The sequence below is a fragment of the Hylobates moloch genome, unplaced genomic scaffold (assembly GCF_009828535.3).
Source record: "Hylobates moloch isolate HMO894 unplaced genomic scaffold, HMol_V3 SCAFFOLD_3, whole genome shotgun sequence".
Taxonomy (NCBI): Eukaryota; Metazoa; Chordata; class Mammalia; order Primates; family Hylobatidae; genus Hylobates; species Hylobates moloch.
The window spans coordinates 5,413,615-5,427,468 of NW_026652278.1; the positions used below are offsets into that span (position 1 = coordinate 5,413,615).

General features: G+C 45.4%; 1 protein-coding gene across 7 annotated transcripts in view; it reads right to left on the reverse strand.

Moving 5' to 3' along the window:
* Positions 1 to 4,283: 4,283 nt before the first annotated feature.
* Positions 4,284 to 13,854, reverse strand: part of PTPRE (protein tyrosine phosphatase receptor type E) — a 176,566-nt gene continuing 166,995 nt past the window's right edge. For 5 of the 7 annotated variants that reach the window (XM_032175143.2, XM_032175153.2, XM_032175160.2 and 2 more), the window contains 4 exons: positions 10,740 to 10,865; positions 9,679 to 9,845; positions 7,770 to 7,905; positions 4,284 to 4,613 (listed from right to left, as the gene is read on the reverse strand). In XM_032175143.2, coding sequence (XP_032031034.1) covers positions 4,539 to 4,613; positions 7,770 to 7,905; positions 9,679 to 9,845; positions 10,740 to 10,865 — 504 coding nt within the window. In that variant the 3' untranslated portion in view covers positions 4,284 to 4,538. The remainder of the gene's footprint in view (positions 4,614 to 7,769; positions 7,906 to 9,678; positions 9,846 to 10,739; positions 10,866 to 13,854) is intronic. The other 2 variants (XM_058435894.1, XM_032175184.2) reach the window with 1 other exon arrangement.

Sequence of the window (13,854 nt, forward strand, 5' to 3'; positions counted from 1 at the left end):
TAGAATTGCAGCACGTGGAAAGAAGTTAATGTCTGTCACTGGGGAGGTGGAGGTGACTCTCCAGACTTTGTTATATTTATACTGTGGAATGCCAAGCAGCCATTAAACAGAAGTAGGAAGCTGTGTACGTGCTGACATGTCCAGGCAGAATGTTGACCAAAGAGGGCCATCTGCAAAACTGCCCATATGTGGCAGATTTAGTCACTTCTAAGACACAGTACTTTCACATATTAACCTCCCTAACATCAGGATTATCACAAAATTGGTGGGATCTTACAGGAATAAATGGCAGTATTTTTGCTTTCTTAGCAGAACATAAAGTGATTTTGACAATGGTAGTCCCGGGTTTGATGATATACCAGGAGTTTGACTGTTGTTCATAAAAGCAAACAATGTATATGTTTCTGTAACTATACAGATTTAAATAGCAGAGTGTTGTCTGTTTGGAGATGCACTCCAAAGTTATCAATGGATTGAGATGGGGAGAGGACTTAGGAAAAGGGCTAAATGCTCTCGGTGTGTTTCCGTTTGGTTTGAATGTTTGTAACACACATGTCTCCGTATATTGCTGGTATTGCCCCGTCCTTTGAGACGAGGGGCAGTTGGCTCTGTTAGACCCTGGGCCAAGTGGGAGACCAGCTGTGGGCACTGAATGTGGAAGTGGCAATGTGAGCCCCAGCTGGGGCATGGCTGTCTTGGGCCCTGAAGCTGCCCTCCCAGCAACCCAGCAGATGGCCCGAGGCCCGCCTGGGATGAACATTGCTCCCCACTGACACACAGCTGCCACACCCAATATGCAAGCCATTAGAGGCCAAGCTTGGGAGCTTGGTGACCAGAGCAGATATCTTGATGTTGTGCGTCACTGTCCCTGGGCGTTCCTCTGATTTTAGCAACAGTAGGCCCACACATGGGGCATGCATGTGCCAGGGAGATGGCAGCCCTGGAACCAACTTTCCACCTGGTGGGCGAGAGCCGTGGGTCAGCGCTGCAGCATCCTGCTCCTTCATGCAGAAGATGTGGGGAGGCCCCTCGCACATCTCTGCAGAGTGGAGTTCCCAGTGTGGTCTCAGTAATGCTCCTCTGAGTGGCATGCTGAGACACACACACTAATCGGTGCCATTGAATGCCTGCCTGTCTCTCCTGAGGTCCCTCAGCACTCAGTGTCCTATCTGTGTGTTTCTGTTGATAGGAGCTGCCTTTGAGGCTGGTCTGGCAAGTGTACTTTTGCAGACTTCAGCTCCTTCAGAGGCGCTGGGCTCAGGCAGGGCCATTTGGGTTCACTGGCCCCTGGTGGAGGCCCAGTTGGTGACTTCCTTTATGCCTCTTCCATACCTCCTTTTCCTTGGATCCCTCTGCCCCTCCCCACTGTGTCCAGCTGTGCCTGCACCTTCATGTATCCAGGTCTGCTTACCCCAGGGGAAGGGCCAAGACCACATCCACAGCAGAGTGGATGCTGCTCGTCTAGGATGGAACATTGGGACCCACAGACCCATAGAGAGAAACCGGTAACAAAAGGGCCCACGACAGCAAACACCATCTCACAGCAGGCGATTTTTTTTTTTTTTTGCACAGGAATGAAATTAAGGGATTTAAAGACAAAAACACAGGCTGGTAGTCAAAGTAAAGGTTTATCCTTGCATCAGAATGGTTTAAATCTTGCAATTTGCATATACAAAGAATTCAGCAACATTCACTGGCATTATAATCAGAGCAAGATCAAATTATAAATGTAATCAAAGAAAATATGATAGTTGAAACTGTAATAACACATATAAAGATTGCACATAAATTAAACACAACTGAGTTAAACAAACGAAAAAGTATCAGTAATTATACACTTAAAAGAATAACATGGGGATGTCTCCAAATGCTGAAACACAGGTGTCAGGCTCATTTAAAAAAGTGTTTAAAAACACATAAAAATACCTTTTAAAACACTGGTATGCATTCTTCATTCATATAGCACATGGAGAGAAACCGTAAAAGCAGTCACACAGTGACCAGATCACACACAGATCAGAATGGTCGTCTTCTAATCACTATTTGGCATTTGAACCCAACTGCATGCAACAAAGGAAAATGTGAAAGGAACAACGGTGTTGGCACTGGGCTGTTTGGGGCTGTTTTGTTATGTACAATGGACTTTCTTTGACGGAAGGAAAGAAGAGATGAACTTTCCAGGTTGCACAGAGAAGATTCTGAGTCCCCCAGGGATTGATTCCCCCAGTGTGAGGTGCTCCAAGGCCCAGGAGATCCTGTGAACTGGAGCCTTGGTAGAGGCCATGAGGCTGTAATGACTTCCCCACTAAAGGGCGAACGCTGCCCCGGACAGTGGAGGGGAGAGTCCTGTGTCCTGGGGAAAGTGGCTTCTCCTCTGTTCCTGGAATGGAAAAGGTTTGGGAACAAGCAGAACCCCTGCAGCGGACACCTGGGGTTGGTCTCAGGGGACAGGAAAAAATCATGAGCAGGGCCCTTTCCTGAGGGCACACTGAAAAGGTCTACCTTAAAGGTACTTCTTGATACAAGAGATGCCAGTTAGACCATTAAAGGGCTTCAAGGATTCTGATAGAGGGCTCCTAGACATGAACCAAAGCCTGTGCCCCTCGACTCTGACTTCAAACTCTCAAATAAATGACCAGAGAAACGTCACCTTCATCATAGCAAACTGGCTGTGTTTCTAGGGTTCAGGTGCTGAACAGAAGCTTACTTCCCTTCCTTCTCCTTCAGTCAAAAAAAGGCTTTGGGTTTGGAATTTTAACAGTGAAAACTAAAGGGACCTGGCGAGCCTCAAAAAGCTCCATTTTTCTCTTCCACCGAGATGCTGAATCATTGTACAGAGAAGGAGAGAGAAACACATTCAGCAGTGTGCAGCCCAGGCGTGCAGCTGGTGAGGATGGCGGTCACAAAGTGTGCTTTCGTCCTTCCAGCTGGGCACCAAGTCTTGCCCTTGGATGGGGCTCGGAGCCATGGAGTGGACGAGAAGCTTGATTCCCTGTGAGCCTCTATCAGAACAATAATGTGTCCTGGGGTTGCATCTGCACACACCATTAATGAATAGGGGACGAACACTGCAACGCGAGGGTGCGATCAGTTATCAGTGAAAATGTCAAATAAGGCCTTTATATAGCTTTTAGAAAACGAAAGTACCAAAAATGCACGTGTTAAATGCTCTTAGTAGTAAGGTAGGCCAGATATCTTGTTTATATTGTGCTCATCTGCTAGGTACCTAATGGCCATAGAAACATAACTGCTATAAAATTCAATGTTGGTACACTCACACCCCATTCTTTTTTTTTTTTTTCCCATCAGCCAATCTTATCTGGCAATGGGATCATTACTGTTATCCAGTGTCAATGGTCCCAGTAGTATTTCCATTCAAAAATAATTTAGCTTTTAGATTAAGGGATTTCTCTTTTTCTTTTATTAAACATTGAAAGGTGGGACTTTAAAAAATGGTATAAATCTAGATTTTAAGGATTCTTTCCTTACAAACAATCTTAGCTTTTTACAAGAAATGTTTAAATACCAAAATGCTGCTCAGAAAATTTAAAGTTTAATTGCCTGTGGTTATTCTACTGTTTCTATCCCAATGTGTGCTCCTCTGTACTGCGTGTGTAAGACGCTCAGTTCATCTGAACGTTTGGATGGGAAGTTTCGTGTTGAGCCTCCAGGCATAGCACTGGACCAGCACAGGCCGCTGTGGCAGAACGGGAAGGGAGAATGGGAGAGGCAGCTGGTTTGATTTTCTGAGGGTTGTCTGGGCCAAACGACAGGCAGCTGGACAGCAAGTGGTGCTTCAGGGTGCAACTCCGATGGCTGGTTTTGTTGTACGCAAGGCCGTGGGTCAACGGGACCACCCAGCAGTTACATCTCTGCTCGTCCAGCCAAGATAGTGTAGACGCAGTCTTCGTGGTGTAGACACAGCATTTTAAAATATTACTTATAATCACCAGCTACTCTAGTGTGTTTTAGACCTGGATTCAGGTTGTAAAGACTTCTTTGATCTTTAAAATGTAAAGATAAACCACATGGGCCCATACTGAGAACTTTACAGAAGTCCCCATTTACATTGTATCATCACGAACAGTTTGCCTCCCAAAAATGCTGCTGTTCGGGGTTGTGAAATCACTGTTAGGAAAGTGCATTTTCAACTGACTTCTGAGTCTTCAACTGTTTTCTTAACGTGAGCTTTGTGTTTAGTATCTTGCAGAGGCACACTTCGCATATTAAGATTACAACATTTAAAGGTGTCGAATGTGTGAAATTAAATGATATGAATCTAATGAAAAATTAAGATATTTACTAATATTAGCAGAAATATATATTTTATGGGATATTATTTGACCTTAATACATTATTCCAATTTTTAAAAAGCATATTTAAGATTTAACAACTTTATAGCAGGTGGCCTTTAAGGCATAACAAAATATATACAAAGAAATTAGGGAAGATATTAATGTCAACTATGAAATAAATTAACATGATTTTTACAAAATATACTGACCATTAAATTAAAAAATATTTTAAGGCAGGAATCTTCATTTGAAATTAGCATAATCAGAAAATATATCAATAAAATCTTGTACCACTTTGTAGCAGAATTCATACTGTTCCTGAAAAGACAAACAAGGACACATTAAAATGATATTCCCAAAAATATATTTGATTAATTTAATCAGGAGAAATACTCAAAAACAAGACATAAATAAGGGTGACTATTCATTAAAATACCATATACCTTTATGCACATCATAATTTGGTTTTTAGGCACATGCAGAATTCCAAATAAAGGTGTTTTCCTACGTAGAATGTGTCAGTTAGTGTATTAACATTTCAACTTAGTGTATTTAATGGGCTGAGCAAAATGTCTGTGGCTTTCACACTGAAACTGGAAAACAACTATTTTTGAATTAAAAAAAAAAAAAAAGAACCAGGCCAGGTGCAATGGCTCAACGTCTGTAATAAGAGCACTTTGAGAGGCTGAGGCAGGAGAATCACTTGAGCCCATGAGTTCCAGGCCAGCCTGGGCAACATGGTGAAACCCCATCTCTATCAAAAAAGATACAAAAATTAGCTGGGCATAGTGGTGCACACCCGTAGTCCCAGCTACTTGGGAAGCGGAGACAGGAGGATTCCTTGAGCCCAGGAGGCAGATTGCAGTGAGCCAAGATTGTGCCACTTCACCACTGCACTCCAGCCTCGGTGACAGAGTGAGACCCTGTCTCAAAAAAAAAAAAAAAAAAAAAAAAAAAAAAAAAAAAAAAAAAAAGAGAAAAAAAATCAGAGTACTAACATCTAACATTGCCAGATAAATTTCATAAAGAAAGCAATCTATAAAAGTTAAATAAAATGCACATCTAGATTTTAAAGCCTACATTTACTGTAAAAAAGGGACATTGTTTTATATATAGGCTGGTCCTCCCAGACCTCTGGGTGGGATATGTGAGCTTGGGGCTGGGACAGGGCCTTGGAGAGCTGGAGAGGCCAAGGGCTGTCCTCAGTATCTCCCTGGTTCTTTCCAACACATTTGACTTGGGCTCTTCTCAGCACACAGTGAACAAATATCTAAATGCTTTTGGGTGGAAAGATGCCAAACAGCTAGCTTAGCCCTTCCTGAGTCCCGGTCTGGCCAGGATGGGAAGGAGCTGAGTTTTCCAGAGAAGGAAAAGGTGAGCCTGAAACTTTACTCCTGAATTTGCATGAAGTTGTTGGAAGAGCCAAGACCAGATTGTAGGGTCCTCACTTCTGGCTACTAAGACACGCATTTGATCACCCAGCCTTCAGAAGGAAAGGGAATTGAATTCTTAGAAGGAATTCTCAATAAATATACAGGCTCTCTTTAAAGAGGCAAATAGCTTTAAGCAACATTGACTTTTCCAACTTAAAGCAACATTGACTGAATATCAAAGCTAGCTCAGTCTGGGATGGAAATGGAGATGGTAACTAATTACTCTGTTTTCATAGCAAACACAGCAGCTAACTGCTGACCATCCCATGTAGTCTTGAGTACAAGTGATTGGGGCCAGTGATGAAGTGTACTTTGGAGTATGCTGGGATGATACAAGCCACACCTCAGGTCACAGACAGACATTTCTGGTCAAGCCACAGACCCCAGGAGAACAGACGTACTTGTGGCCTTTGAAATGTCAGTTCCAACCAAAGGCTACCTAGGATGCTGGAAGCAAGTCTTCCCAGAGTGCTCAGCAATTGGAAATTGGTTCTCGGGCCACTGTGCTCACCTGCAGGGCTAAATCAACCTGCATGTCAGCGATCATCTCTTTACTCAATGATATTTTTGTTCCTGTGTTTTTTTGCCAAAATCTCCCTGCCAAATGTTAGGTTTGGCAGCATAGAGTACTAGTTAAGCCCTTCCCTTCTGGAATCAGAGTTTGAATCTCATTCTGACACTTAATACCTGAAGATCTCAGGCAGGCCCCTCAACTGTCCTAACTGGAGGCACCTGCAGAACACTCCTTGTGAACAGAAGCAGGCACAAGGGCAAGCAGATGGTGAAGATGAAATGAGAAAGACGTCTGTAAGGCACCTGGTTGCACTGCACCCAACACCTGACGGTTGTTTAGTGACTCACTTCTCCCTCATTCGTTTGCTGATTCACCACTTGCTCTGGAGCCGTCACCATGGGCTGGGCATTGGACTAGACCCTGACTCTAAAAATCAGGCTACAAAGCACTCTGTCAAGCTGTTACCAGGCAAGAGAGCACAGATGACAGCCACACAACATCTGAGGGCAGCTTCCCAGTCAGGGAGCATGGAGGGGCAAGCTGGGGTCAGGAAGAGCAGAGCTGAGACGGGAGGACACCTGGATGCCAGATGCTCTCGAAGATAGAATATATTGGCCATACCAGGCAGATTAATGAGAGCTGTGAGTCCCTAAAAAGACTAGGGGAGCTCTGTATGCTGCTGCTTAGAGAGATGGTATTTGCTGCAGGTCGTTGGGTGTGGATGGACAGACACACCCTCAGCTCAGGTGTCCTGGCTCCTGCTGTGCCTTGCTGTGAGGGGGTGCGTGGAAGGGCCTCCTTCCTGCCTCTCTATGCACAGGGGGCTGCGTGAGCTAGGATTGTTAGCGTGGAGAGTGAGCAGGCAGGGAGGACAGGTCCGAAGTGGGAAGCTTTGGGAAAAAGGATGCATTGTAACAGACTTTAAAATTGTACTCGGTGGGTTAGCAGCAGGAGCCATAGTCATATTTGGTGAGGAGGAATCGCTTCTGAAAACCAGAAAGCAGGAGTCCTTGAAATGAAAGAGAATGTACGGGGAAAAGTACTAATACATTAGGGATTCCTGCAGCCCGTGGACAGTATCTTGAGGCTGAGTGAGACCCAGCCAGGGAAAACAAGCCACATGGATGATATAACATTGAAATGAGAAGGACCAGGATTTTAAATTTCAGTGCTGCTTTTGAACTTGATAAGAGTATGTTTTTCAGTGCACACAGGAATCTCGTAGAATAGTTCACTTTGACACAAAAGCTCCTATCCTCAGTGCGTCTCTCCGAGTGGTCTCAGACATTGAAACTGGTGGACGGGCCCCTCCCCTCCGGGCCTTGCCCAGAAGACACCCACGTCAGAGACCCAAGGAAGGAGGGCTCTGCAGAGGCTTACTGCGAAACATTGCAGCTGGCTCTTTTCCTTGGGAATTTTACCTTCCCCCCTCCCCCATGTACTTAAGGTCCTTTAATGAAACATACATCAAATACAACATGAAATAATTCTCCACTCTTCTGGTAACATCCTTATTCAGATTCTTACCAGGGTTTGCACCATATGTGGTCTCTGAAGTCGTAAACTCTTCACAGCTTGAAATACATCTAAAAGTCCCTCGGCTTTTACTCGCTCCAAAATGTTGCTGAGGGCTATGAATGTACCTGTTCGCCCAGCTCCGGCACTGCAGAGAAAAAGCGCTTAATGCAGATCATCCGACTTGCACTTGGGGATGAGGAACAGAGAGCTGACAGCCAACCCCTGCATATCAGCACTGAAGCAACAATCGCTGAAAATGATCTGAGTTTGACTGAAATTTTTTTTGATCATTTGTATGTAGCATAACTTCTGAGCAAGATTTAGCAAATGTAAAATTCCTAAAACACCTCCCTAATTACAGTAGACCGATATTTTATAAAATGAGTCAGGACCAGTGACAAGTTTATAAGCAAGTGTCACCATTTCCCCTCTTGTGTAGGGCAATGGTTCTCAAAGTGTGGTCCCTGGACCAGCAGCATGGTTGGCACCTGGGAACTTGTCAGAAATGCAAACCCTCCCAGCTCAGGTCTAGGGAGGAGGTAATCCTGGCATACCCTCTCCTCACTGTGCCAGGGGTGTCTTCTGAAACGGGTGATGCTGAAAGGGAGGGGCGGTTTAAGGACATTCACAACCAGGAACAGTCAACTTGACAGTCAACTGACACTTCCCAGCGAGGCCGATTTGAGTCACCTCCATTTACCATGGTCATTTGCTGACAAGCCCCACAAGAGCAGAGCCCAGGCCCTGGTAAGAGAGCCCAGGTGTACTGGGCTGGAGGAGGTGGGGTGGACCGGTCTCTTCCAGCAGGTCTTCTGGAGATGCCTGGCTGCCCTCCGCGCTCCATAATCTCACGTGTGGGCTTATTCCAAGGCTCCTGTCCTGCCGCAATGATCGGCCCCGCATCTGCCTTCTCACAGGTGGGATCTTGTTCACCTCTGCATCTCCAGTGCCCTATGGAACTCATTTGGAGTTTATACTAAATGATTTCTTGGACGGTGCCAGGAAAACAAAAAACCGAGGTGTGTGCTCCACCTACTGGCCAGGCCAGGAGTGCACCCTGGCGGGGTCCAGGCAGAGAGAGAGCTCTGCCAGCTTATAAGGGGTGGGACAGTGGGTGGGGGTGAAAGGCAGTCACAAAGAGTGGGCGCCACCGGTGTGAGACAAGAAATGGAACTGCAGTTTTAGGAGCACATTAGCACCACCCAAGGATAGAAACACCCCAAGCTCCTGCTTGGAAGATCCTTGCCAAGTGTCAAGGTCCCTGCCGGCAGAAGTATGCAGCAGGCTCAGAACCACAGAGGCACAGAAGGCAGGCAAGTGGGTAGCCCGTGGGCTTGACCAGATTTGCGCATCTGCCCCGGGCATGCTGTGTTTCACGCCTTCACCTGCGGACTAAGCAGTGTCCCACGTGCCCAGGGTGTCCCTCTGCCTTTGGGCCTGACTTGGGAGCCAGGCTGAGGCTGCAGGAGCAGCGTGGCTACAATCCCAGTTGGGACTCCTCATATGGCCAGGAATCCCAGCCCAGGGGAGAGGGCGGGTGTAGACACAGCAGCCCAGCCAGGCCGTCTCTCAAAACCCACCCAGGAACTTGAAGTCCAGGAGTGTGTTCCTCCGAGCCCTGCCTGGCAATTTTTGATGACTTCAAAAGCACATGGAAATGTGTATTTGAGTGGTTTCCCAATTCCTCCCTCTGAAGTGCATTCTGCATGTATGTTAAGATGACATGTATACATCTTATGATACGATGACATGTATATACTTAAGTGAAGTCGTGTGTGCATGTATGTAAGGAGAGGTAGAGACGAGACTCTAGGGAATACCATGGCCAGCGACCGGTCTCTGCTGCCCACAGCTGCGGGTACTGGGGGCGTGCAGCCTGAGTCCACCCCACCTGGAGGGCTTCGGGCTGGGGGTTCACCTGCAGTGCACGGTGATGGGGTGGTTGCCCGTCTGCTGCTGCTGCTTCTGCACGGCTGCGATGAGGTCAATCATGCCTTTGCCCTCGGCCGGAATCCCGATCTCAGGCCAGCCGTGGAAGTGAAACTGACGCACTACACGGACCTGCTCCTCCTGGCGGGCCTGGGGCTGCAGGGAGGAGAGGGGGCCTCAGCGCTGCCTGCCTGCCGGGGAACAGGCCCCAGCCCCATCTGCCCTCTCAGGGATTGGCCAAGGCTGGGAGCCCTCCCTGAGCATTCTCTGCTACCACCGTCCCCACCCCCTACCGAGGCAGCCTGAAGGAGAAGGCTGAAATCTGCTTGCCCTAAAGAAGAAGGCAGGCGGCTGGCTGTGCTTCCTTCTGCAAGGGGGAGTGAGCCGTCCAGAGGACATCCCCTGGAGCCCTGTGAGGACCGCCCAACCCCTACGGGATCCTTGGCAGCTCTGCTGGAGAGAAGGGAATCACTTTCTCAAGAAACCAGGGCCCCGCATTTCCCTTCAGAGCTCAAATGAGCAGTATCTGAGTCTGGTGGCTGGGGTGGCTCTGTGGCTGGCGTGGAGGAGCCGGTGGCAGGTACATTTTGTGGTACTGACTGTTTGCAGCTCAGTGTCAAGTCCTGTGCACAAGTGAGTCATCCTACCTATGGCTGACCCCGAGTTCTCATCTTTGCCAAGGAGAGAGGATGAGCAGAACCGAGGACCCAGTGGAAATGGGGACAGTTGTGGGGCTCTGAGAAGGCACCTGGAGGAGGGCCCCAGAGAGGCCCCTGTGGCTTCATTAGTCCCCTTTGTTCTTCCTCCCCCAGCTAATGGCTAATATAATTCTCCTGAGAGATAAATGGGAAGTAGGCGGCCAGGGAGATGGGAATTGTACAGGAGGCCTGCCACTGTCTCTGAAACCCATTGGCCATTCATAGCTGATGGAACTAGGTGAAGGAACAGGACAGGTGCAGGGCCACATTCTGGTTCAATGACAAGCAGAACCCGGAGGGAGGGCGTGGTTCACTAAATTCACAAGCGTTTAAAGAGCTAGTTCAACAATACCTGATTGAGAGTGACCAGGAAGTCTCGTATACTGATGGCTTCTGAAAGGGTATCATTCTTTATCTCAATCGTTATTTCTCCATGAGTAACTGAGCCCTCAGTTGGCCAATACTGGTAGCATTTATCCTTAGGGGATAAAATAAAAATTGGTCTTGTAATAAATAATTTGCTGCTGGCGATTTTGAGTTTATAACGCAGAATTGTTCTCAAACCAGTTAATGTATTTCATCTGACCAAAAAAAATAACATATGAATATGAATATAAATGCCTATTAATGCTTGTTGACCCAGGGAACAGAACAGAGTCTAGAAACAGACACACATATATATGAAACCTTAACATGTGGCAGAAAGGAGAGATTCTTCAATAAATGGGGCTGGAAAAATTGGTTTTCTGCCTGGGGAAAATGAAACTGGATCCCTGACTCATACCCTACCAGGGTTGATGTGAGTGCCCCCAGCTCTTCCTAGAACTGGGCAGTGTACACCCTGCACTTCCACGTATAGTGGCCTTGAACCTTAATAAAAATAAACCCAGATGGATTAAGGTTTAAGGTAAAAAACAAAACTATGAAACTCTTGGAAAAAGAAATATTTTTTCACTTTGAGGTACACAAGGATTACTAGACAAGAGCCCAAACAGCTAACCAATCACGATGCAACAACTTGAAACACTGGATTACAGCAACATTCACTTCTCTTCATCAACGAACATCATTAAAAGAGTGCAAAGACAGGCCACAGATTGCAATAAGATGTTTGCAATACATAAAACCAATGAATAATTAGTATCAAGATTATGTAAAGAGCTCCTATAAATCAATAAGAAAGGACAAACAACCCCATAGAGAAATCAGTGAAAGGCAGGAACAGGCATTTGACACAAGAGGAAATATGTCATCCACAAATATATGAAGTGATGGGGTTGACCTTGTAGGAATCAGAACGACGCAAATCAGAGCCACAAAAAGATAATACTTACACAATAATTACACAATGAATGATATTTTGTTAATTTTCAATTAATAATTAGGACACCTTGAGAATACCATACTAGGTAGGTAGATGAATGATATCTCTTATACATTGTTGATGTCCACTTTGGAAAGCAATTAGGAATTACCTTGCAAATTCAAACTTTCACATACTCTTCAATGAAACATTTTGGCTCTTTGATACATCTTAGTCCTAGTGCAGCATAAGACATGTACAAGAATATACAGGTAGGGAGAAGACACGGACACAGGGAGGGGAACAACACACACTGGGGCCAGTTAGGGGGTGGAGGGTGAGGGGAGGGAGAGCATTAGGGCAAATAGCTAATGCATGCAGGGCTTAAAACCTAGATGATGGGTTGACAGGTGCAGCAAACCACCATGCACATGTATACCTATGTAACAAAACTACATATTCTGCACTTGTATCTAGAACTTAAAGTTTTAAAAAAAGAATGTGCAGGTAGCATTATTTGTAAAACAATGAAATGAAATCAACTCAAGCGCCCATGACAGGAGAAGGAATACCTGAGCTAATGCAGGATATAGTTTGTGCGGTGGAATATAATGAAATAATGATGACAAATGAACCACAGCATAAGCAGCAACATAGAACAATATCAAAAGCACAATTTTGAGTGGAAGAAGCAAGTCTCAGAAGACAACATGCTGTAATGATGCTCTTTCTATAAAGTTCTAACACAAGTAAAACTAAACAACAGTCTCTGTAGGCATAAACAGATGTGATTTTAAAAGATTTTTTAAAAAAGCAAAGAACATAACCACTAGGATGGCTTTAATCAAAAAGACAATGACAATGTTGGTGAGGATATGGAGAAATTAGAACCTTATATATTGCTGGTGGGAATGTAAAATGGGGCAGCTACTGAGGAAAACAGTCTGGCAGGTCCTCAAAAATGTCAAACAGTAAGTTGATGACATAGAGTTATGACATGACCTAGCAATTCCACTCCTAGCATATACACTCCTAGGTGTATACCCAAGGGAAGTGAAAAAGCGTGTCCATACAAAAACTACTACCTGAATGTTCAAGCAGCATTTTTTTTTTTTTTTTTTTTTTTGAGATGGAGTCTCGTTCTGTCCCCCAGGCTGGAGTGCAATGGCGCGATCTCAGCTCAATGCAACCTCTGCCTCCCAGGTTCAAGCGATTCTCCCTGCTTCAGCCTCCCAAGTAGCTGAGATTGCAGGTTCCCGCCACCATGCCCAGCTAATTTTTGTATTTTTAGTAGAGACGGGGTTTCGCCATGTTGGCCAGGCTGGCCGTGAACTCCTGACCTCAGGTGATCTGCCCGCCTTGGACTCCCAAAGGGCTGGGATTACAGGTGTGAGCCACTGCACCCAGCCAAGCAGCGTTATTTATAATAGCTCCAAAGTGGAAACAACCTAAATGTCCATCAACTGATGAATGGATATGCAGAATGTAGTATATCCACACAAGGGAATACTATTTGCCAGTAAAAAGGAATGATTTACTCATTCATGCTACAATATAGATGAACCTTGAGAGCACAATGCTAAGTGAAAGAACCCAATCACGAAAGACCATATACTGTATGATTCCATTTATAATAATGTCCAGAATAGACAAACCCATAGTCTGGAAGCAGATTAGTGGTTGCCAGGGGTTAGGGGAAGGAAGGAATGGGGAGTGACTGTTAATGGTACAAGGTTTCCTTTTGGGTTGATGAAAATGATCTCAAATTAGATAGTGGCGATGGTTGCACAACTTTGTGAATATACTACAATTCACTGAATTGTACCCTTTAAAAAGATGAAGTGCATGAATTACAGGTGAATTATATCACAATAAAGCTGTTCCTTTTTAGAGCAAAGAAATAAAAACACAAATACACAGCAGTAGTTACGTCTTGGGGGAGCACCCAGATAGACGTACATTGTTGGTAAAACCTTGGGTTTACTGTTGTCTTCATGTCTTGAAAAAAGTCAATAAATGTCTTTTTCTTCAACAGGTTATGATCTTGGCCAATACCAAATGGCAGAATTTCAGGGCAGGTTAAATAACATGTAGGCTAAGGATAAAGGGCAGCGGGTAGCTATGGTTAAACTTCACTCCCCAAAAAGGGAAAGGGTGAAATGAA